Below are 25,248 nucleotides of genomic sequence, written 5' to 3' on the forward strand. Positions count from 1 at the left end.
AAAAGAAAGAAAACGGGATATTCATTTCTGGTTGGGAGTTGCCTTCAAACTTTAAAACTGCATTGCAAAATCAGTGCAAATTTATTTAAATTCTCTTTTGTGACTGCTTTTGCTACAGTTCAAATGATCTGTAAATATTTTACCTGGCAATAGCCTTGCTTACAGAAGAAAACCACAAACACAATTATTTAACAACTCTGCACATAACGTACCATAACATTGCATTTAGAATATGACCTAACAACTCTGAAGTTCAAACAAACAGCTGAAAGAGCTTTAAAAACAAACAAACAAGAGACTGACGTACTCCAAACCTACTAAACTTTGGTTTTATCCCTATCGGGTATTAGAAAAGTATAATGCATCAACCCCATGCGAACACTCCTATTTTGCTTCCTAGATAACGTATGCTTGAACTAATGATCAACCACTGAAGTGTAACCTTCTCTGGTGTGGAACATGGCACCACATAACCTTTTGTATTTAGAAGCAGGACCTGGTTTTCTGAGAGGTAGATAGTGTGAAAATACATCCACGGCAGGTAGTCAGAAACCTAGAATTAATTGGACATAGGACAGGAATTGAACCACAGACCTAACTTTTCAATTGAAATGTGACTTGAAGTACAGCTCCTGTGCCCGCACCCCGCAGTTCTGGAGATAAAATGGGTCTGAATTAAACAATACAAAGGATAATAAAAATCAAATGAGATGTTTTCTTCCAAACCCACCTTTCCCCTCCTCCCTCCATTTTCAGGTCTCATTTTTGAGGCAAATTATTTCTGCATAATCAGTATTTCAAGAATAAAGAATAAGGAATTTTTTCCAACCCTGATTTATCATTTGCCTCTCAACAGAACTCAATTGTCAGATACTTTAGGTTTCACTTTTCCTACATCTCTATTTTTTTTAACTAAGCCAATCACTAAAATAGTGGTATTATAACTTCTCATCTGAACCACTCAAATGATCTTTTCTTGCAGATCTGAGAGCTCCCTATTTCATTTTTTTTTGGCAAACTATTCACATATATACTACTCTTTCAATCTATTTTTCCCTGTCATTCCCATGTTTCTATACTATTCATGTGATTTCAGAAGTTACCTCTGAAGAGGAGAATCTTACTGAAAATTGTACAGTTAACATTTGAGACACTTCTTAAACTCATTCCTTTTATAACTGCAAAAATTGCTTCTTAAATATATGACCTCTTGACATTATATCTGGCTCATGATCGATCCATTTTCCTCAGTTCTTGCCCTTTGCTGTGTGTCCAGATATTCTAGGCTTCACTCACTTGGTACTGTTAGGGTGGAATGCTCTTTAAGATGAGATGTATACTCTATTGATAGTATACAATATGCTTTTTTACATCCCGACTTAAATTACACCTTACAATTTAGACAATTGCTAACAATTTTACTTAATTATGGAAGCATTTTCATTGATATAAACTGCCTTATTTGGCATAGGTGTTTATTAGTTGTGCTTTTTTTTCCCCCTTTTCTTTTTGTTATTTACTGTGTAATGTAAAATGCCCTGATACCGCTGAATAGTGCTATATAAGAGACAATTCTGCTACCCTTGCTCTTGTTGAATAGCAACACAAGTTTATCAGCCTTCTATTTCTGGGTCTCATTCATTCATTGGGACTACTTGTGCAGCAAGGCGGTATGCAACATGGATTGTATAGGTGCGTGTGGGCCTCAATAAATAACATGTACAATACAACAGCAGACGGCAAAACCTCTCCTTAGACACCTTTAAGTTACAACTAAAATTTTAAGCTTTCTGTGGCAGAGACTTAGTTCCTTCTTTTTGTTTTATAAAGTGTGATGCACATCCATGGTGCCATGTAATAGATAAAAATTAAACATCAGACGAAACCTTAAAAACTGGAGCTACAGAGAAAATAACACAAAGACACTGGGCACTGGTTGGTGTAGCTAATAGAAGCAGGGATGCTAGCCACGGCATTCTCTTGCCAGTATCCTAGGGGCCAGGATTTCAAGAAGCAGGCTGAGGGTCTCTGGGGGGGTGTAATCTGCTGCTGTAGAGGAGATGCTGGAAAGAGGTTGAAATACAGGCTTGGGGGAGCAGAGATGAGTCAGGAGAAAAAGGCAGATTTATGAGTCACCCATGTAAAGATGATAATTGAAGCCATGTGTGTGTATGAGAATCCCTGGGAAAGATGTAAAGCTAGAAAAGGAGGATATGGACAAAGCCCCCAGCAAGACCTTCCCCCATGTTATAATGCTAAGTGACATGGCCCAAATTTCTGAATGTGAAATATACATGTATCTGCAAATGGAAAACATTAAACAAAATTATCACTTCCCCAGGGTGACATGAAGCAACACCAATCACTGTAGGAAACTGCAGCATTTAGTGTTAAACTTGTTTCAATTTTCTATTTTTTTTTCTTTAATTACAACAGCAGAATCACTTTTCCCCACTTTACTTAGGACAAGGAATAAAGCAAAAAAATCTTGGCATTGACATATGAAGTCATATTTAAATCTTTGTAGTTTGAAAGCTAATGGACAATATGTGGTAGGAGCACATACAAATAATTTCTTAACCATAACACTGGCATTGCAACATACCCTGAGGCTAAGTTAGTTTGCTGGAAAAACCTCTCTTTTATACTATCGGGGAAAGTAAATTAAGAAGAGTTGCTAATGAAACTACCAAAAAACATACCTTAAAGAGACAGCCATTCTTGATTTTGTTTTGTATACTGTCAAACTCAGACATATAGCCACACATAATTGCAAACCTGGAGTGGGGAAGAAAGGGGGAAACAAAGCAGCAAAAATAAAGTTCACACATTTATGATCATTTTAGTCAAACCCCTTTAAACCAAATTATAAAATATTTCCATAATTACTTCAGTAAATCTTCAGGAATAGTCTAGCAATGTATGGCTGGCCCAAAATTTAATGCGAGTTGTGCATATTTGGAAAATAGAAAAACATGATAAACTGGCAGCAAAAAAGTTGCCAGACACTGAGAAAGTATAACTGATATAGTCCATCAATGGGGTTTGAACCAGGGACCCTCCTTCAGAACTGAAAGTATGAGTTTCCACTACTTAAGTCAAAGGACTAAGGATAACATTTTTAAAAGTACCAAGTGACTCAGGCACCAAAGTGCCAATTACAAAAGTGACCTAGGCACTTAGGAGCCTAAATCCATTGACTTTCTCCTGAGTGCCTAGATCACTTCCCCCCCACCCTCCCAATTGGAATTAGGCACTTCTGAACATTTTTACCCTTTATTATAGCTGACAGCTAGAACCCAAACTAATTAACCTTATGTGGACCAGCCATGAGAGGTGGAGAAAGATCCACACTCTCTTAATATGGATTACATAAGCAGCACACATATATCCTGGCATACAGAGAAGGGTGAAAGTTGCCACAGATGAGGTTGTCGAGCTTGAAAAAGGAGCCCAGCTCGCTATACATAGAAAACAGCATTATCATATCCTGTCTTTCAGAACCTGGAGCCAGCAGTGAATCTGCTGGAGCAAATCATTTCACCTCAATGGTGGAGCAATCAGTACACACAGTACCACAACTAAGCAGCACCAAGTAGATTAGCTGAACACTATGTTGTGTCAGTGATATGTCAAGAATGCCAGTGGGGGTGACAAGACAGGCCCCGGACAGCGCCCAGGAAGGAAACCCACGATGTCCACAAGCAAAGACAAATACTCACCTAATAGATAGCATGGAAATACTGAGCTTGTGATAATTCCAAGGTGTGTTCAGGGGCATGGACTTAGGGCAAGGTGGGCAGCCAGCATGAGTTGCAATTATTTTAACTGCACGAATTGACCATGAGATATTAACACCATCCCCATCTGCAAACACGTATCCTCACATCAAGCTGCTACTGATAATATACCTGAGAGGCGAAAAAGGCCAGCAGGACCACAGACATTTGATAGGAATGTAACTGCAGCAATTGGCAGCTATGACTGAAAGAGTACAAGATTGGCTCTCAAATCACATGGTTGCATCATTCATGTATTTATAGGCTAGCAAGGTTCACAGAAATCATTTATTAATTATTACAAGAATGCAATGATTGTCACATCAGTTACATGGTGCAGGAGAGGTTTGATAGGGATGTTAGAAATATGAGCGAAAGCAAAGGATAAAACTGATCGTTCATGGCATGCAGAACTCACAGAAGATCTTGTACGTACATCTTCTGTATAAATAACTTTTGCAGATTCTGTTTGTCTGTCATATGCAGGAAAGCACACAGAAGTAGAAGATGCAGCTACACAGAGACTAGTCTATGACATTGTATTTGAGAAACTGTATGTGATCATGTAATTAAAGACTGTACCAGACTGCATATTCATGAAGGAAGGTCCATCAATGGCTATTAGCCAGGACAGTCAGGGATGCAACACCATGCTCTGAGTGTCCCTAGCCTCTGTATGCCAGAAACTGTGAGTGGATGACAAGAGATGGATCACTCAATGATTGCCTGTTCTGTTCATTCCCTCTGAAGCACCTGGCATGGGCCACTGTCAGAAGACACGATACTGGGCTAGATGGACCATTGGTCTGACCCAGTATGGCCGTTCTTATGTACAAGGGAGAAGAGTGTTAAGAGTGTGCACAATCTTAACTCCCATTTCTTGACTTGTGAATGCTACCTTAACTTTCTCTTGAGGTAGATTCTGTTATGGAAATGTATATAAATAGATTACACTGTACTCAATGATGTAGCACTGGCTATAACCAGAGTATTCTCAGCTAAAGGTGGGGCTCTTTGTTCACGAGTGAACAATCAGAATATAAACAGACACTTCAAATCTTATGTATTTTATTTATGGCTTTTTCTGCTGTAACTGAGTTAAGCAATGTTTTCACTCTTTGCTGCTGCCTAGCTTTTTAGAAGTTCTTCAAATATCTTAGTCACTTTTCAGAATGTCTCATCTCCCTTTTACCCATTCCTCCATGTTCGTTAGTTGTTCTGGCATTTCTAATATTCTTTGTCCAGTTATTTTTTAAATTTCCTAAAATGTGTGTTCTGTTACAGCAAACCACACAATGCTGCTCTTTCCATGATTCCAAGCCTAGTCACCTACTGACTTCTATCACATTCCTCCCCTCTCAGTGCATCTTAGGACCTGTTACCTTAATTATTTAAAAATAATAATTTCACAGAGAAAATTCACGCCTATTTTTTTTTTAAAAAAAAACACCCTATTATATCTTGGTTTTTTTCCTCCTCCCTGTTTCTATATGAGCCCATGATCAATTGTTGGAGGCAAGCAGCATTTTAATAGGGCAGCCATGAGGTCCCAGTTGAGCTATTTGTTTAGGCCCCAATTCTGGAATGTTTATCTTTTATATACATCGATTTCTATGGGATGACTCACGGGCATAAAGTTAAGCATGTACATTAAGTGCTTGGAGGATCAAGGCCTTCATTCCAAACTGTCTATAATTACAAGACTTTTCAAATTATAATAAAATTACTAGGTATGGAGACATTAGCATTTCAAAAGGAAATTTAGGGTCCCTCAAAAACAGTTACAATTGGGGAAAATATGCTGTTTTAGAAATAATTTTAAATGGACTCCCTCTCTAGGTTTGTATTATCTGAACAATATTCTCATCTTCTTGAAACTCCAGGAGCTTATGCATGCTTACTGATGTGCACATATTACTTCAATTATAATGGAATCATGCATGCATACAGAGGGGAAAACAGACCCCCCTAGGCCTGATTTTAATTTGCCCTAAGGCCACTTTACACCACTGTATAGAAGTATTAAAGCAGCATAAACTCATAAATATGGTTTCTTAAATCTTGTAGAGTTCGGCTAAGACATTTAAGATTTCACAATGCATTATCAAATCAAAATAAAGAGTAATCTAAAAGAGAAAAAATAAGCTGAAGTATCGAGTTAAAGTGAGAATTATGCAAAAAACTTAGCAAGTAAATGACAGTAAAAGAAGAACAGTCTATGTTAGTATTCATTTATTTTAAGCATTATTAAATCTCAGCTTTATTGGCTTCTTTACAAAATTTAACAGTTCGAACTACTAGTGAATCCTTTTTAAATGTATATACTGGAATTGTTGACACAAGTACTAAAATATCATTTTACTGCTTATAAATAAATCCAATGCTTTTACTATAAAAATCAATGATAAAAGTAATCATGTTATGAACTGTTGATTTCTGATACTGCCAATGTTTCCTGGTAGGGCATTAAAGTGGGCATAACAACAGTTGTTGAATTCATGGGACTCTCAGACAGATTGTCAAACATTGTTGAGCAAGATGTACACTGAGCAGAATCTGGCTAATCACGCTGGTACGGAGTCAACTTAAACAGCATGATTTCATATGGGAAAGAGCTGGTGAGGAAGAACGAAACTAGGAAGGTCAAGAAAGTTCAGGTATTTAGAGAGAGGGGAAAGGTACTAAAAATGTTATTTGGCATAAATTACTCAAATCTAGGCAACATGTCTCCTACCCCCTTTACTCATTAGGTGCTAATCAGATAAACTCAGCATACCATAGCTAAACGGATTGCTGCTGGAAAAGAAAACAATGAAAAGCGAACAAGTTAATCCCGCATCTTGCAGTATTTTCCTGTCTGTGCGTGACAAGGGAAAAAGGGCCCTAGCTTAAACCACTTCAGAGCAGTACTTTTATTTATAGCGATTATCTCTAATATGAAGAGATCCCAACAAAATACACACAAAATGAAAAACAAACAAGCCAAAATATCAATTTTAAATACATTCCCTTTTCTAAAAATAAGGAAATCTCTCACATACTTGCTTCATTGTTCTACTTTACACTTTTCTATCTGAACAAACAGTAATGCTGGCAACTTGTGTGTACAAATTACTTAATTATGTAGTGTTAAAATTGCAAAGCACGTTGGACAATCATTTGTGGATAGTGGTTGGTTAAAGACAGAATTCATAACTTTTCAGATTTCCAGGTGTGGATGCATTTGAGTACAAAAAAAAGAGGGTGGGGAAGGTGAAATTTTATCCTTATTTGTAAATTGATAATCTGTTAAATGGATTAACCAATCTGGACACCTGTGGCTAGTTACAGGAGCACCTTAACACTAAACCAGAGCATGGGACTAACAAAACATGTGCTAATCATTGTCCTGCCCAACATTTTGGATGTTACTTTATGACAAATAATACTTTCACACCTGGTAAAATGTTTCACTAGAGAAAATAAATCAAGGGGAATTAAACAATCAACAGCGAGATGAAAGAGTCTTCGCTGCATAAAGATCCCTGTACGGACTTCTGGCATATTTATTAGCAAAGCTAGCAAAAGAAATAAAACTGGAACATTGCTTTTATTACACATATTGAAATATTAACCTCCTTTTATCCAAATTCATCATTTATCTGCATGTTCAGGGTTCAGAGCTGCGCACTGCTAGGGAACTTCCCTCTTAAGAGTATACCACTCCACAGTCACTTGCCCCACCTAGTGGTTCAATTAGGAACCAGCAGACACCTTTAAAGCGGGGAGTATTTAGTAATTCTTGGTATGACAATGTAATTCCACTACGGTATTATAAAATTTGTGAAAAATAAAATGTTCAAATACTGTATAAAAAGAATAAAACTTTATAACATCTAGGTCTGGAAAAATAAAGAGCAAATCTTTAAAGACTAGGGACCTACAACAGTGACACCACGACTGAGTTAATGTTAGGTTTCAGAGTAGCGGCTGTGTTAGTCTGTATTTGCAAAAAGAAAAGAAGTACTTGAGGCACCTTAGAGACTAACAAATTTATTTGAGCAAAAGCTTTCATGAGCTACAGCTCACTTCATCAGATGCATTCAGTCATCTGATGCATCCCATGAAGTGAGCTGTAACTCACGAAAGCTTTTGCTCAAATAAATTTGTTAGTCTCTAAGGTGCCACAAGTACTCCTTTTCTTTTTGAGTTAATGTTGGTACTTAACTAATATCAAATACCCATACATTCAAACATGCTCATTAAACAAACATAATGGATACAGTTATAATTACTTTTGTATGAGCAAACATTGTTTGTTAAAGTTAAATCAAATTATGAACTTGGAAATATGCTTTAGTACAATCACTGTATGAGAGACACTGAAAAAAAGCAAACAGAAACAGACAAACCAAGAAAAATGGAAATGAAGATAAAATGTCTAGATTTCTGGAAGAAAAAAAAGAATTATTCTCCTGCAGTTAACGTTTTTGTTTTTTTGTTTTTGCACAAACACACACAATAAAAATCAGCTAGCTTTCAGCAGTCACCAAGGATCTGATCTTGAAATGAGCTTTGGCTGGATGGATCCCAGTGCCCACATGGAGACCTGTTGAAATGAAGCTCTATGCAGGTGGATGGGTCTGCCTACATGAAGCTCCTTGAAGATCAGCATACAATGAATTAACCTTTCCTCTGATGGTGCTCCAGGTGGTCTATTGGCATTCAGTCAAAACTAAGACATATTAGGGCATACCTGTTACAGTCAGAAGTACAGCAAGTTCATTCAGCCCATTTTACCTTGCATGTTCATAAACAGCCCAAATGTTAACAGAAAATGTAGATGGTTCTAGGATTTATATCTGTCTTAAAAACAAGGAAATTTATGGATGAACATTTGTTCTACCTAGTCTATCCCCTAAATCTTGACAGAAGAAACATGATTCTCAGCAGATATGCTAGTGGCCTAAGTTATTCTCCTGCAGTAATAAAACAAGATGTAGTTTAAAATATTTGCCAAAGCATCTAAGTGACTTAGGAGGCCATCCAAATCAGCACAGCTGAAGAAGAATGTATAGGTTGTTTCTGAAGTTGTAAATGAAATAGCTCCAACTAGTCTGCTTTAGTAATACAAACTATTAAAACCTACAAGACAAATCTGAGTTTTGTCTTCATGTGTATTACAACAGTGTGTCAAATATGAAAAACTCTACAGGGAGACCAAGATCTTAGCACGTAGTCAGTCCTGGGACCCTCTTCTAACTTCTATAAACCCATCCTTCTCGGTAATAAATGGATCTTGCGTCATCACACTTTTATAAACAAGTTGAGGCGTACTGTTCAGAAAATGTCCTGTAATAGTTCTGTGTGAAGTATCTCTAAATATAGTCATGTTGATTAAATGACTCAAGAGTTATTTTGCATGGTATGATTAATTTTGAAAATGCAATTCAACAATAATTAGTAGCAATTCTGCTGCTAGCCTTGCTAGGAATGCTTGAAGCATATTGCTGCTTCATCGGTACATATAGCTAATACCACCATCCCTCTGCCCCATTCACTCAGGGGAAGTAACATTTGACATGTGACTGCTTGCTGCACATCCATGAGATTTATGATGTGATCTCGTGAACAAAGCCAAAAGGGTTTTGTGAGTTTGGCATTCCATTCAGAAGATAAAATCCAAGAATTTCCAGAATCTTTATTGTTAATTTTTCCTACAGAGGCAAACTCTAATGATCTGCTAAACATTAATGATACAGATCATCTCTGCACAAGCATGAAAAGCAGAGGGAGGGCATATTTTCAGTGGAAATCTCTGTGAGGATACTTTCACAGCGATTACTCCACCCCATGCCATTGATGGAAGGGGGAGGAGAGAGAAGAGGCTGGGGTTTGCCTAAAGATCCCTGAGGGCTGATGGAAAGGCAGAGTCATCACTACAGAAGTCTCATATCCCGTTATTACTCTGGACCCTGGTGGTCTCCTTGTTCATACTGCAGTGCGTCCGACTTTAAAAGGTCCATTCCGAAAGAGTGCCTCATGCCTAGGACATGTAATGCATGCATCAGATTGAGACACTCCTAAATTCATGACTTTCACCTTCTGTATTGGCATCTCTAAATGGGTGGGTGCTAGCAGCCAGGGGTGGTCTCTGGCAACATAGCCTCCTGCATGGGTCCCCAGGAGGTGGATCCACAGCAAAGGCTGTTACTTTTTCCAGATAAGTTCCATGAGTTCAGAGCCAGGGAAATGATATGCAACCCTCTAGACCTGCTCCTGACCTACCCCCACCTCCCTCAGTCCACCCCAGTTCCTGCTCTCCTTCCCTTTCCTCCCAGATGGACCCTAGACTGGAAACCCACCCACTATTCCCCCACAGGGGAAGAGCTTTGAGGTCTCCTAGGAAGGTTTTAAACATTCTCATTTCCATAGGCGTGGGCTCGCTAGATATACTGTAATCAAAGCTCTATAATTTGGAAAACGGGGAAAGGGTTAGCGCCATTTGTGAATGCCAGGCAATTTTCCATCCATTCCATCCTTTTTATTTGAAGGGTAATGTTCAAATACATGCAAAGCCCAGGAAAAGAAGGGTTCATTTTCACACAGTTATCAATGCTGATCCTAATTCTCCTTCCCCCTCCCCCACCCCCCCGGCCATGGGAGCCTCATTCATCCCCTCCCTTTTCCCTTTCACTGCTCCTCTCAGAGGTCCTGTCTCACAATTATCATCCCACCACTGGACCTTTTTCCCCCCTCCCCCCCGAGTCCGTCTGCAGAGTTCCCTGTATCAGCCAGAAGAGCAGCACACTCTCCCCCCCTCTCGCGGCTGTATGTGCTGCTTACACAGCCTCAGACACACACGGATTGCTTCTGTGGTAGTGCAACTAGCCTCCTAGGCTTCCTTTCTAAGTCTGGCTTTGAATGAGATGTTAAAGCCTTATAGAGTTGCTCTCAGCTCTGTGATTTTACACTACAGATATCATGGGTTTGTACCTGAAGTTATAGCTTTTCTTACCACTATTTATAGAGTGTTTTAGTTATAAAAATGCATCTGATTAGTCTCAGGGCACACGGAAAGCATCAGTGGGATGCTCATTTACTTATGTTGGTGAAAGTGTGGGGTTGGGGTTAGGAATCTGCAAGCCCGCCAAGATGCAAAGCGAAGTCCTGAGTTTTTCCTTACTTGCAATGCAACAGAGCCTACACTGTAGACTCTGGCAGGAACCAGGCCTGGAAGAAAGAATTTTTGGGCCTTGTGCACTGTGGAAATTGCCTGCTCTGAACCTTTCATAAAATAGACAGCAAAGCACCCCCACCTCCTACATGCCCCACCCCACACACATACTACCAATTCCCCACTCTCCCCACAGACCCCCGAGTGCCCCTCCTACTCCACATATTCTCTAACAAGCCTCCACTTAACCTGACAGCCCTCCCACACATTCCAGCAACCCAGACATACATCCTGTTCACACAGCCCTCAGCACCTCAGCCCCACCGGGCACAGCTCCCAACATCCAAGTCTCCAACCCTGCCACCATCAACATCCCCAACTGCTCACTTCACTAAACCCATAGCCCACCATCAACTCACCCACCATCCCCGCAACCTTGCTGGCCATTCATCAGTGCCATCCTGGGCTAGGGCAGCTTCTCCTGGTCCTGGTCGCCCAGTTCTGCTTGTTCTGCATGGGTGGCGGGCAGCCAGGCCAAATTTGAGCAAGTGGCATTGAAATGCAGTGCTGCTCAGGGTTCCCCCATCCTACCCCTGGTCATCGGATGGTCCCCGTGAGATAGGGGCCCTGTGCAAGTTCCAAGAGTACACATTGGTTAATCCAGGCTGGCAGGGACAGTAGTTTTTGTTGTAAGATCTCATAAAAGTAATAAAGCTGAGCTCCATGGAAATGTCAGGTGCACATGACACGTGCAGCTAACACAAGCAAACACACTGGGAAAAAACCAACAGATTTAAAAAAATACCCACACGAATGCAAACTAAATTTGAGAATTTTCCATATAGTAAAACATTGTAAAGGACACAGCAATACACAAAGAGGAATCCAAAGGCACACATTTTAGACTAGTATTCAATGCAGATTAATTTGTTGTACCCAAAACAACATTAACAGAATATTATGGGCCTTCTGCATTTCTGTGGCCATGGAATTTGTAGCAGAACTGTCCCCTAGAAACTAAACTTTAATTTTTAAAATATTTGTTCTTATCTCGTATGGCTGCAGATATAACTCTGAAAATATAAACAGAGCATAAATCAACAGTCATATCTTCATGAATCTGCACTGTGTGAAACAATAGCTCTCAGAGGTGTGAATAGCTCTGTTAACCTCAACTGGGTGTTCATTCTGAAACCTATCATAATTTAATTGTCGTTATTTCCTTTACTGACTATTTTAACAGAAACATCCAACTGGTGTGTTTATGCCACAATCCCAAACTATGTCCCATTCACCTGCAGTGAATTGCTGCAGAATTTCCACCAGAGTGTCACTAATCAAAGGACCTTGCTGCAGAAGGTGCCTCATACCTCTCTATAAGCTGGGTTCTATCTCCCATGATTCACCGTTCCCCTTCACCAAGAAGGAGACCACGGTTTATCAAGGCTATGTTTTAGTCACAGGTATTTTTAGTAAAAGTCATGGGCAGGTCATGGGCCGTAAACAAAAATTCATGGGCCTGTGACCTGCCCATGACTTTTACTAAAAATAGCCCCATGACTAGGGGATGTTTGGGGGTGAGGGGGGGGCTTCCTACCCGCCTCCACATTCCTGCAATCCTAGGCGGCGGAGGGACCAGGGCAGGGGCTCTGCTACTCCCACCACAAGTGCCGGCTGCCACAGTTCCCATTGGCTGGGAACCACAGCCAACGGGAGCTATGGGGGCGGGGCCTGCAGGGGCAGGCAGCATGCAGCGTAGAGCCCCCTCCCCGCTGCCGCATAGGAGCTGCAGGGCCATGCCAGTGGGAGCCCGGGAGTCCCCCACCCTGAGTTAAGAACCCCCCAGCACCCCATGCCCCTAGCCCCCTCCCACATACCCAAACTGCTGACCCAGGGGCTGCATGCCTTGGGCAGCCCCTGAGCCAGCACCAGCTGCTGCAGAAGTCACAGAATCCATGACTTCCACGACAGACTCACAGCCTTAATCATGGAAGATGTAATCTGACCAGGGAGCCCATATTATAAAGGAGTCTGGGAGCATGAGCCACCTGAATTACAACTCCCAGGAGACTCTACACTAGCATTTTCGAATAAAAATATTTCTGTTTTCTGCAAAATAAATAAATAAATAGCCTGTAATTTTTTTCCTGCAGAAAATTTTAAATCAACTCTAATCACTAGCTTCAGCAATTAAGTAATCTTACTGCTGTAGCTCTCTACCAGTTGTCTAAATGTGCATAATTTACCCGCTTAGAGGCTAGAAATATAGAGTAAATTATATAAGGTCTCCCTTAGGCCCATTTACCAACCAGCAATTTGCAGCTCCTGAAACATCTCTTCTGCATCTGGGCCTATATATTTGAAGTTTTACATTACTTCTGTCAAAATAATAAGTGATTAGTGTATACAATGTGTCGACACTAAACATAATTAAAAAACATAAAAAAGCATAGATCCATACACACACACACGTTATTTGTGTCTCCTCATAAATCAAACATGGGAAAAAATCTTTCCCCAACCTGAGACATCGTTATGCCAAGTTTCAGCTGAGGGCAAGTTTTCTGACCGAAGTGTCAATCCTTTAAAAAATGAAGAATTTATAATGGAAACAGCTGCTCACCTTAGGCACAGTGGCGCTATCTGGCTCAGCTATAATATAAAAATATATGTGTAATTCAAGGAGAAAAGTGTTATGAACCTTAGCTATAAAAGTGTGTAAAAATATTACTTCCAAGTTTGAAAGTTTCCTTAGCTGTAAATTATTATCCTCACACATATTTCTGTCTTGTGTGACAAAGTTCCTCCTCTGCCTTGGCAGGTCCTGCACTTTTTGGTGGATTTGCTCATCTCAGAGGTTCACAGCAGCCCTCAGTTTGGCCGCTTCTGCTAGAGGCTTAAACCTGCAGTTCACTCAGCTGACCTCATCACTGGCCAGAATGGGGGAAAACAGAGAACAATCTCCGCAGTCTCTGTTGTCCCACCTAGTGGGTCAGGGACAGGCCAGAACCCTTTCCAAATTAGACCCTCCCTTCTGGTGTTGCTCACAGACCAGCTCTTCCTGTGTCCAATCAGGAGTTGCGGGAATGAGGGGAACCTGAGCCCACCCACTACACTGGGTTCCAGCCCAGGGCGCTGTGGATAGCAGCTCTCTACGTCTCCTGTATCAGCTGGGAGACAGCTAAAGCTCCCTGGGCTACTTCCCCATGGCCTCCCCCCAGCACCTTCTTTATCCTCACTGCAGTATCTTCCTCCTGAAGCCTGATCACGCTTGTACTCCTCAGTCCTCCAGCAGCACACCTTCTCACTCCCTGCTCCTTGCACACCCCCCACTAACTGATGGGAGGTCCTTTTTAAACCAGGTGTCCTGATTCGTCTGCCTGCCATAATTGATTCTTGTATGTTCTTAATTGGCTCCAGGTGTCTTAATTAGCTTGCCTGTCCATTGGTTCTAGCAGGTTCCTTATTGCTCTAGGTCAGCCCCTGCTCTGGTCACTCAGGGAACAGAAAACTATTCATCCTTTGGCCAGTATATTTGCCTTCTATCAGACTCCTGTACCCCACTGGTCTGGGTCTGTCACACTTGATGAATTTTGTTTCCCTAGGGAAACATTTTACAGCCATTCCCCCTTCAAACCCGGACATTATCTAGAACATTTCTTCTATTGTGGGGGCCTGTCAGCATTCTCTATTTTGCTGGGAACTTTCTGTAAAATCCCTTCAGCCCTGTATTAGATGAGGGTTAAATAAAAGATTTTCCCCCCATATAAATAGCTCCCTTCCCTAGCCCTCTCCTGTCCTCACACAACTCAAATACTTTAAAATTTGAAATGTCCAAGTTGCCTAGCCCTGAGGACTAGATGCTTTTGTTAGTCACACATGTGCACAGATGTATAACCACCAAGTTAAGGCATTTACAGACTTGGTTTCATGCACATGCAGTAGTAATTTCTGCTAGAACTGGGAGCATAACACCAGCTGTGAGTTGGGTGAAGCTTAATCCTGGTAAAGTCAAAATGATGAGTAAGATTCCCAAATTATAATGGGAATGGTTATAATGCATGTCCCTACTCCTGAGGGAGCTGTTCCCCTTTAGTTCAGGAAATTCACAGTTTGAGAGTGCATTCAGATACCTGACTATTTTTGGATTCTCAGGGGTGATAGGAAGCCGAAAGCACCTTCTGGCTGGGCATTTACACATTTACATAGCCAGACATCTCCATGACTTTGCAATAAGCCAGTCCGGAAATTACAATGTACTCTACATTGGACTTTTGCTCTTTACAAAATAAACATAACACAGAACAACTACCCTTAATGTCACACTGAAGTTTAAGCTAGTAGAGCAGGGGTGGGCAAACTTTTTGGCCCGACGGTCACATCGGGGTTGCAAAACTGTACCGAGGGCCGAGTAGGGAAGGCTGTGCCTCCTCAAACAGCCTGGCCCCCACCCCCTATCCGCCCCCTCCCACTTGCCGCTCCCTGACTGCCCCCCTCAGAACCCCCGACCCATCTAACCCTCCCTGCTCCTTGTCCCCTGACCGCCCCCCTCCCCGGAAATCTGCCCCTAACCGCCCCCTGGAATCCCACCCCCTCTCCAACACCCCCTGCTCCCTGTCCCCTATCCACACCCCCACCCCCTGACAGCCCCCCTGGGACTCCCACCCTCTAACCAACCGCCCTCTGCTCCTCATCCCCTGACTGCCCTCTTCTGGGACCCCCCCACCCCTAACTGCCCCCCGAGATCTCACTCCCTTATCCAACCCCCCCGCTCCCTGTTCTCTGACTGCCCCCCTGACTCCTATCCACACCCCCACCCTGACAGGCCCCCTGGGACTCACACCCCCTATCCACCCCCCTCCGCTCCCTGTCCCCTGACTGCCCCAAACCCTATCCATACCCCCTCCTGACAGGCCCCCTGGGACTCCCACTCCCAACCCTCCCTGTTCCCCATCCCCTGACTGCCCCACAGAACCTCCACCCCATTCAACCGCCCTCTGCTCCCTGACTGCCCCCCCCCCAGGACCTCCTGTCCCCTTACCATGCTGCTCAGAGCAGCAGGAGCGTGCCGCCCGGCCGAAGCCAGCTGCGCTCCCTGCACTGCCCAGTAGGAGCAGCAGGCCAGAGCACTGCCTGCACGGCGGCATCACTGCAGGAGAGGGGAAGCCTCCCCGGCCGGGAACTCAGGGGCCGGGCAGGACAGTCCCGCGGGCCGGATATGGCCCACAGGCCATAGTTTGCCCACCTCTGTAGTAGAGCATACAAATGACTTCCTAGTTGGCAGTGTTAGCCTCAGAGGCCCAGATCCACCAAAGGACCGAGGTGTAACTGCGTGTTGCAACACCTAACTTTTACGTGCCTAGAAAATCCCTGGAACAATAATGGGACCCACAAAGCCTGAGTTAAAAGCCTAAGCTCCCTATACAATACATGGGGAGAGACAGATGCCTGAGAATGCAATCCACAAAACCAGCACACTATGCAGGGAGCCGCCAACGACAGTCAATAGTCACCATCATACCAGAATATCCCGCCCCAGCTGGCTCAGCATGGTCAACTATAGAATTCACTTCCCCTGCTGATCTGACAGACCCTGAGCTTTTGCTTAACATACATGGGGAAGAAGACTGGTGGGTGTGGTTGTACTGTGTGCAGATTTCACTTTGAAAAGTCATTTGTATTAAATAGTGTGTGCGCGCGCTCTCAGACGTTCTGTAATCAGCAACATCCTACAAACGCATAGAAATAATTAACTTACTGCCGCAGTTAGTTTTGTGGCTAACATATACATCGGCCCTGTAAAGTATAGAAAATGTTCTGTGTAAACAAATGTCAGTCAAAAGAGATAATATTTAGAAATCTTTCTGCTCTTTGCAGAGCTTGTAACCAACCTTCCTCTTCCAAAAAGTGGGTACGGTGGATTGAGCAGTGGCATATGAAAAGCGTAAAGAGAAAAAAGTGTGAAAGATTTTGCTACTCACAGAAAAACATTTATTTAGTTTTATCAATTGTTCTAGAAAAGTGGCTTAGAAAAAACAGCAGAATGGATGTTTTCGTAAATAATGCTGTAGCTGAAATAAAAAATGTACCTGTTATATTCTAAGAGCTCCTAGTATTTATTAAGGTAATAGAACAGTGTTTTTCAAACTAGGGTCCGCAAACTATGTCTAAGATTTCCAAAGTAGTCCTCATCTCCTTTCAGAATTTTTTAGGAGTACGCAAATGAAAAAAGGTTGAAAACATCTGACATAAATAGGGCCCTACCAAATTCATGGTCGTGAAAAACGCATCACAGTCCATGAAATCTGTTCTCCCCTGTGAAATCTGGTGCCCAGCTAGGAGCCCCTACCCTGTGCAGGGCTCCAGTTTCTACTCCCGGCCGGGTACGGGGAGGGACGGGACTTGCTCTTCCCCCGCAGGTGCCACTCTCAAGACGGGGCAGACCTACCTCTGGGAACCTCCCCCGGCTGCAGGAAACTCAGCGGCTCTAGCTGTCACCCCCACCCATCTGCACAGGGAAGCTGCGGCTCCGGCTGTCAGCCCCACACTTGGGCGGTAGACTGCCAGGAAAACCATACGGTAATCAACCCCACATACCTCCGACCATGACTTCTGAGCTGCTGCTGGCAGTGGTGCTGGCTTTCAAGCTGGGCGTCTGGCCAGCAGCCTTCGTCTATAACTGCCCAGCTCTGAAGACAGCACCCCTGCCAGCAGCAAGGCAGAAGTAAGAGTGGCAATTCCATGACCCTGTTACAATAGCCTTGCAACCCCCCCACAACCCTGACTGCCTTTTGGGTCAGGACCCCCACAGTTACAACCCAGTGAAATTTCAGATCTAAACATCTGAGAACATGAAGCTGACTAATTTTATACCCCCGCCATGAAATTGACCAAAATGGACCATGAATTTGGTCATAAAACAATCACAAACAAGATTCTGTTTGAGGTTGCTGGGTTTGCTTTTTTTTTTTTTTTTTTAAAAAGCTGGTTAACTGAAACGCCAATTTTTGCATTCCACTCCCATGGAACTTGCAACAAGTTGCACAAGTTAAAATGCTGCAAGGTGTTCAAACATTTGAGTGCACATTTATATCCTTCGCTAAAATCTTACTATCGTTCTAATCCCTCTTCACAGGCTACTGGACTGATTAGACATGAAAATTACAGCTGATTTTCATTGTCAACAGTTTTCTTGGAAGTAACAGTTTAAAATATCTCTAATCAAACAAACAATCTAAGGGCTTCATGATATATCCAGGAACCATAAAATAAAGTATGACCACTCAACAGCTGAAGTCTGGATGCATCTATTAATTTTGAGATTATTAGCAGCTGAAAAAAAAATCAATTGCCAAGGCTGACTGATTGATAAAAGACGTTTTGGTCAGTACTTTTTATATTTATCCCACTGATTAAATTTAATTTGAAGATGAATATTGAGTACCTGGCACGCTGCTGGTAAAAACACTGATTACCTCTGGTACTGATATCTTTTTGGCAAAAAGATTATCTTCTGCACTGACAGATCACACAACTAAACACAGACAGGCAGTGGGCCCAATTCCAGGCATTTTTTGGAGGCAGATGTGGAAAGTACTTAAAAAACGACCTTAGCTATATCAGCAAACCCTCCTAATGAAGACATTACTTATACCAGCAAAAGAGTGCTTCTGCCCAAATAAATAACTTATACCAGTTCCGCAAACTAAAAAAGATATACTGGCAATAGGACTTTTTTGCTGATATTACTGTGTATACAATAGGGCTTTTGCCAGCACAGCTATGCTAGTAGGAGTGCGTGTGATTTTTTTCATACTCCTAACCAACACGTTATGCTAAAAAACTTTTAAGTATAGAGATAGGTAGACATGAAGGTATTTTTTTGTTGAACGGCATATTTGTCTTTGCCCAGAAAGCCCATCACTTGTTCTCAGATCATAGGACTTCTCTGAACAGACTAAATGAAGTCACCAAGTTGACATATAACATATAAAATATGGTTACCAGGTCAAATAAATCTAAAAAAAATCTGTATGGGTGGTAAAAGAAGGGCAGAATTAGCAATTTCCCCTCAATCAATTATACTTCACAGTTGCTGAACTTCCTTCACTTGTACATATAGAAATTTATGTTCTAATTAGAGCTCCTAATTATTAGAGATAAGCTCCTAAGAAAAGCTTTCAAAGAAGCCTATTATCCTAATCCTCTGAGACATATATTTTATGTTCCCAATAGACAAACAGAATAAAATCCAGGGAAACATTAGTGCCAATTTATAAAACAAATTTTCTCCCACAAAAGGAAGGAATAACAATTTGATATACAATTTCAGAGTTGTCTAATTAAAGTTCATTTCTCCCCAAATTATTAGATTACAAGTGTCTGTGTAATCAAGAAAGAGAAAGAACTGTACGAACTAAGGCCATGTCTCCACTTACAGCAGCACTTGTGTAGCCACGAGAGACCTCTCCCATCAACATAATAAAACCAGCTCAATGAGCACCGGTAGCTATGTCAGTGGGAGAGCATCTTCCGCCAACATAACGCTGTGCACACGAGCGCTTACGCTGGCAAAATTTCTATCGCTCAGGCAACAAAAATTTTGCCGACGTAAGTGCAAGTGTAGACATGGCCTTAATAAAAGCAGATAAGTAGACTTAGCTGCCTGCTAGGAATTATACTATAATATTATTGCTTTTATTATTGCAGCCCGTCTATATCACATTTGCAAAGTGAATTAGAGATAACCCTTATCCAGTACTAGTCAGGGGAATAATATCAAATATTACAATATTCTTCATAAACAAAGTGGGATTATAAACTACTTTAGAGTCTATACCATATTAATCCTTAAAATCGCCACCAATGCTGAACACTTGATCATTCCAAACGAACGAAACCTACAATGCCATTATACTTTTGGAAAGCCACCATACCTCTGGTTGCATAGTAAAAGAAAAGTTCACACTTACTAAGGACAGAAATACAAGGATGAAATTGTAGAACGTATATAATTTTTTTTTGCAATAAGACACCATGGGATTTCCTTCCACACTTCAACCTCTAGAACAAGTTTTTTGATCTATCTAATTTTGGGACACCTTTTCTTTCCTTACTTTTGTACTTATTTTTCCCTGCTAGCGGGGCCTGTCATTACAGTATTTTACTTCTCAACTATGACACAGTTGGCAAGGAGGAGGGGATAAATTAAAAGTCTCAAGGGGTAATGTCCTCTAGCACAGACTAAACTCCCCTTCCATAGTATGCCTCTTTAATGGCCTAGAGCCAGAAAGCAGAGCTGGATCAAGGAGAGGTGAGATTAACATCAAAGAAAGGGGAAATACACCATTTTAAAAGCATAGCAACTCTCTCAGGAACCCCTGTGCAGGAACAACACAAAGTGCGGATCTCAGCATAGCAGCAGACAGACTAAACTGATGCAATAATTAGCAAATAATTAATAAACTAACACTGGAATGAAAGAAACAGAAACAAAACTTTCATCAGAAAGGAGAAAAGTAAACAATAAATAAAATAGCAGCACTGAGGAGACCCCAGCTAAAGCTAGCAGAAATTTTTTTGATGGAATATGTTTCTGTCAGAAATGCTGATTTGCCAAACTTGGAACATTTCATGGGAACATACAGACTTTGATAAGTGCTTTATTTTAATAAGGGAAAAACAATTTGTTTCAACTAAAGCAAAGTGCCTTAATGAGGTCATTTTGATATCGCCAAAACTAAATTTTTAAAAACTTTTGTGACAAAGTTCCTGCTCTACCTTGGTGGGTCTTGCGCTTATTGGCGGATTAGCTCGCCTTGGAGCTTCAAGGCAGCCCTCAGCTTGGCCGTTTTTCTGAATTCACAGTCCAGGTCAACTCCTCCTGTGTCTGACCAGGAGTTGGGAGGATTTGGGGGGAACCCGGGCCCGCCCTCTACTCCGGGTTCCAGCCCAGAGCCCTGTGGAATGCAGCTGTCTAGAGTGCCTCCTGGAACAGCTGTGTGACAGCTACAACTCCCTGGGCTACTTCCCCATGGCCTCCTCCCGACACCTTCTTTATCCTCACCATAGAACCTTCCTCCTGGTGTCTGATAATGCTTGTACACCTCAGTCCTCCAACAGTCCACGTTCTCGCTCTCAGCTCCTCACAGGCACACCACAAACTGAAGTGAGCTCCTTTTTAAAACCCAGGTGCCCTGATTAGCCTGCCTTAATTGATTCTAGCAGCTTCTTGATTAGAACACCTGAAGCCAATCAGCCTGTCTTGTCTCCAGAAGGTTTCTGATGGTTCTGGAACCTTCCCTGTTACCTTACCCAGGGAAAAGGGACCTACTTAGCCTGGGGCTAGTATATCTGCCTTCTTATTACTCTCCTATAGCCATCTGGCCCAACCCTGTCACACTTCTTTTTTCAGGAAATTTTGACTTTTCAGTTCCAATTTGGGACTAAAGACAATTTTGAAATGTTGGAATTTCTCATGCAAAAGAAATTCTAAATTTTGCCCAATTCTATTACCAACTTTTCATATGTCATTTTGTTCATGTTCCTAATTTTTACATTAAGCTACAGGAAAAAAATATATATTAATTTTCAAACGTAAGTCAGTAAAAATAGTTCTGCTAGTGTAGAAAGCAGTGGTTTATTTCCTATGTAATGTTCCTCACAGAGAGCACATCACATTTGATCTTTATGATCTGCACTGGCCACCAATTCATTTCTAGGTGTAATTTATATTATTGGAGTTAACCAGGAAAGGCCTGAACATCTCATAAATCACCTACTCCTCACAATATATTAGGAGATTAGCTGAAGGCTGCAGCAAATAACTCCCTTGTTTATAACAGGGGGCTGAAGATATGATTTTGGAGCTTCCTTTCCCTATTGGTCCACCAGAACCAAATTTGTTGGTCTCCAATTAATGCTGCAAGTCATTAACTACCCTCACAGTTTCCTTCTTGTTGTGTGGAGGAGGAATTAATTTGGGAAGAATGATGGAAAAGTCTCAATTCTGGGGATGTGGGAGGATTTTCAATTTTGGATGGACAATGGGCCAATATCTTGAGGTCTCAAACCAACACCATTTCAGTAAGCAACATGATAAAATGCAGAAATTAGTATCCAGATATACCCATATCTCCAAATGTTCACACAAGCCATAATTTTCCATTTGTCTCTCTCTTCCATTACATTGTTTACTTTTCGTTTTGTCTTTTTTCATAATTAGCTATTCCTAAAGTATTCCTATGAATATAGTGTACATTTAATTTATTATTACAATGCATCTGTCTAAAACTCTGGATTCCAGAGGGAATACTTACATAGAAAGATACTACTCTATACATACCAGAATTTGGCCCTATTGTTTAACTTTCATTGCTACAGACTGTAAGTTCATCTAGAGCTTTGGATGGGTGCATTTGAATGACATAAGAAAAATAACATGAAAAAGAAAATCATGTTAAACAACTGTTTTGAATAGTTTAGGAAAAGAAAGAAAATGGAAAATAGTAGTTTGCATGAATGTTATGAGATACTGGTATAATCAAATACTCATTCCTGCATTTCATCATACTTACTGGAAAACTGTTTAGTGTTTCACCAAAAAAAATGAGGTTTCATGTACTATAGCAAGCTTTTCTCAAAATATTTTAATGTAATTATTAGATGTAACTGCATTATGCTGGGTAAATAAAACCATATAAAGTTATAAATAGCTAACTTGCAAAACTGATATCCAACCAATAATCTACAATGATAAAGTATGAAGCCTGTAACTCTTATAGGACTTGTTGTGGAAATTGTTTATAGACAATTTCAGCTTTCTGACTTTGCAGAAAACCAAAATACAGACAATATTTCTCCATTATTCAAACTTACCATTGGTGGCTGTCAGCGCTCATGGTATCCAGCTGAATAGCTTTTTCAGCTACAATTTTTCCTGTAAAAGAAAAAGATATACTAAAGCATCTCTCCATCTTAGATTAAGCCAGGAACTACATTATGAGATAATATATTTTAGATATAAAAGAAACCAATCTGATTTTCCATTTAAACACTGAGAGGGATATTGTAACATTATGGATTCACAATACATACACAAATGTATTTTTTATCCTTTTGTTTACTTAGGATAGTTCAATTCAGATGCAACCAACTGGTTTTCAGTGATGTTCTGCTTTTGACTCAGGAATGAAGAAATTAAACGACTTGGCCAAATTCACATTTTGAGTAGGAGTCCAGATGATGAGCTTGCTGTTTCTAAAGCCTTAGCTGTAACCAATTAAGCCACACTTTTTATTATTATTATTATTATTATTATTAAAAATAAACTTTAAAAGCAAGAGGTAAAGCAAACAATCCTCTGTCCTGGTGGAATTAAAAATAAGTTACTGTGCCAAGTCCGCTTTAGAAAAAGTTCTCTCTGAGCCTCTTCCCAAACTAAAAATAATTAAGAAATGCTGCAAGAGACTTCAGAACTCAGAACACCCAGCCATTGCAGGATAAATATCTGAACAGGCTGTGATGCCGCACTGCTGATCACATGAATACCTCTGACCCATTTCACATACCACCATTGCTTCTCATTTCTCCCATCAACAGGTGCTAAAATTAATCACAAGCAGCAGCAAATTATGTGAGATCAAAGTATATTTTTATTATTATTTTATTATTTATTTTTGGTAGCTCCAGTGTGCTGAGCACTTTCCAAACAAAGAAGGGAACATCCCTGCCCAAAGGAGCTCACCGTACAGACAGACATGTAAACAAATGGACAGTGAGTAAGGGGAAGGGAGTAACAAAGATATACTTGTGTTAATATTAAACACATACCGAGCTTGTAAGTTATATCCAAGTTAGTCATGAAGCAAGACAATGTCAGTTAGCAAGTTTCTTATAGGAATCAAGACAGAGATGAGTCTTCACAAGAGATGTGATGGCAGACAGAGTAGGTACCCTGCAGAGCAGCTCAGGAAGGACACTACATGTGTAAGGATAGCGAGAAAGAAGGCATGGAGAGGTGTGTGTGTGTGTGAGAGAGAAGCTGTCAAATGAGTGGTCCAGGCTGGCATCCCTGGAGGAACAGAGTGGGTTAATGAAAACTCAGAACAAGACAAAGAGATAAGTATGGAGAGGCAGGATTATGTAGGGTTCTGAAGGCAATAACGAGAAGTTAAATTTGATGCAGGGGGAGCCAGTGGATGAGGTACAGAGGGAGTGATGTAATCAAAGATATGGGCAAAGAGGATTATTTTGGTGGCAGTGTGTTGTATGGACAGGGAGGGGGCAATGGGGATGTCAGAGAGGCAAGAGAAGAATTTTGCAGTAGTCGAGGTCAAGACAGCCTGGGTGAGAATTTCTCATTGAGAAAGGAAGATGCTAGAGGTACTGAAAAGGAAGAGGTGGCAGGATTTAGATACAGCTTAAATGTGCAGGACCAGGGAGAGAAAGCAAATGATGACCTCCCAGTTATGAACCCGAGTGATGGCCAGGATGGTGGTGCTTTGGAAAGTTGCAGAGGAAAAATGGAGGTAGTGAGAGGGGAAAAAAAATCAGGAATTTAGTTTGGACCAGTTTGAGATTAAGCTGACAACAGGACATCTAGGAAGAGATGTTGGATACACAGGCTAGGTGCAGTGGATGCAGCATGTTCTGCTTTTCATTCTTTAGCACTGCTTCTAGTCCACAGTATTCCCAGGCTCCCGAAAGAGCCATACTCAGCCCTCCTCACCTGAGATGGGGTTACTAAACTGTGGGGCCAGGGGAGGGTGAGCAGAGAGGAAACCCTGGACCCCCACCTTTGCCCTAGGAAAAAAATTGTCTCAGCCTTGGCATTTATTTAGCTGTCATCAGGCTCATGAGTCTTTTTATTTTAGTTCTGTGTCAGTCTGGCTCACATTTAAGGATTAAAAGCACTGATTGGAGCCAATTCTGGCTGGCAAAACCCCCTCTAATCCAGTCCTGGACCTCTTTTGAGTAGAGTGAAACTAAGTGCTTGATGCCAAAACGCTTGGCAGTTTTATCATGCAAAACATTTTCATCGAAGTCTAAATGCTATCCTTATAAAACCAGATTACAAATTGCTTGGACTATGACATTTCAGGGAAAAGTACCACTAAAAGTTCACAGTATGAGCCTTTCTACAATAATCAGGTGTCATTTTATCTAGCCAGTTTTTTGCTCCCCCTACCATTAGCAACATATTTCTTCTTTTCTTCAATATCTGTAGTCATCTCAAACATATCTCCATAAGCTCGTGCAAGTCTCCAAAGAAACCCTTCATGGTTTCCATACTGAAAGAAGAAGAAAGAAGCA

At 41.3% G+C, this 25,248-nt stretch overlaps 1 protein-coding gene across 6 annotated transcripts in view; it reads right to left on the reverse strand.

Moving 5' to 3' along the window:
* The window catches only part of RMDN2 (regulator of microtubule dynamics 2), a 74,001-nt gene that overhangs the window by 37,432 nt on the left and 11,321 nt on the right, over positions 1-25,248 (reverse strand). For all 6 annotated transcript variants that reach the window (XR_012158182.2, XR_012158181.2, XM_073338402.1 and 3 more), the window contains exons 4-6: positions 25,124-25,226; positions 22,813-22,873; positions 2,703-2,778 (exon numbers count right to left, since the gene is read on the reverse strand). Coding sequence is in view for 4 of the 6 variants with exons in the window: in XM_073338402.1 (XP_073194503.1) it covers positions 2,703-2,778; positions 22,813-22,873; positions 25,124-25,226 (240 nt within the window). In the remaining 2 variants the exon portion in view is untranslated. The remainder of the gene's footprint in view (positions 1-2,702; positions 2,779-22,812; positions 22,874-25,123; positions 25,227-25,248) is intronic.

Source organism: Lepidochelys kempii, chromosome 3 (assembly GCF_965140285.1).
Source record: "Lepidochelys kempii isolate rLepKem1 chromosome 3, rLepKem1.hap1, whole genome shotgun sequence".
Classification (NCBI taxonomy): Eukaryota; Metazoa; Chordata; order Testudines; family Cheloniidae; genus Lepidochelys; species Lepidochelys kempii.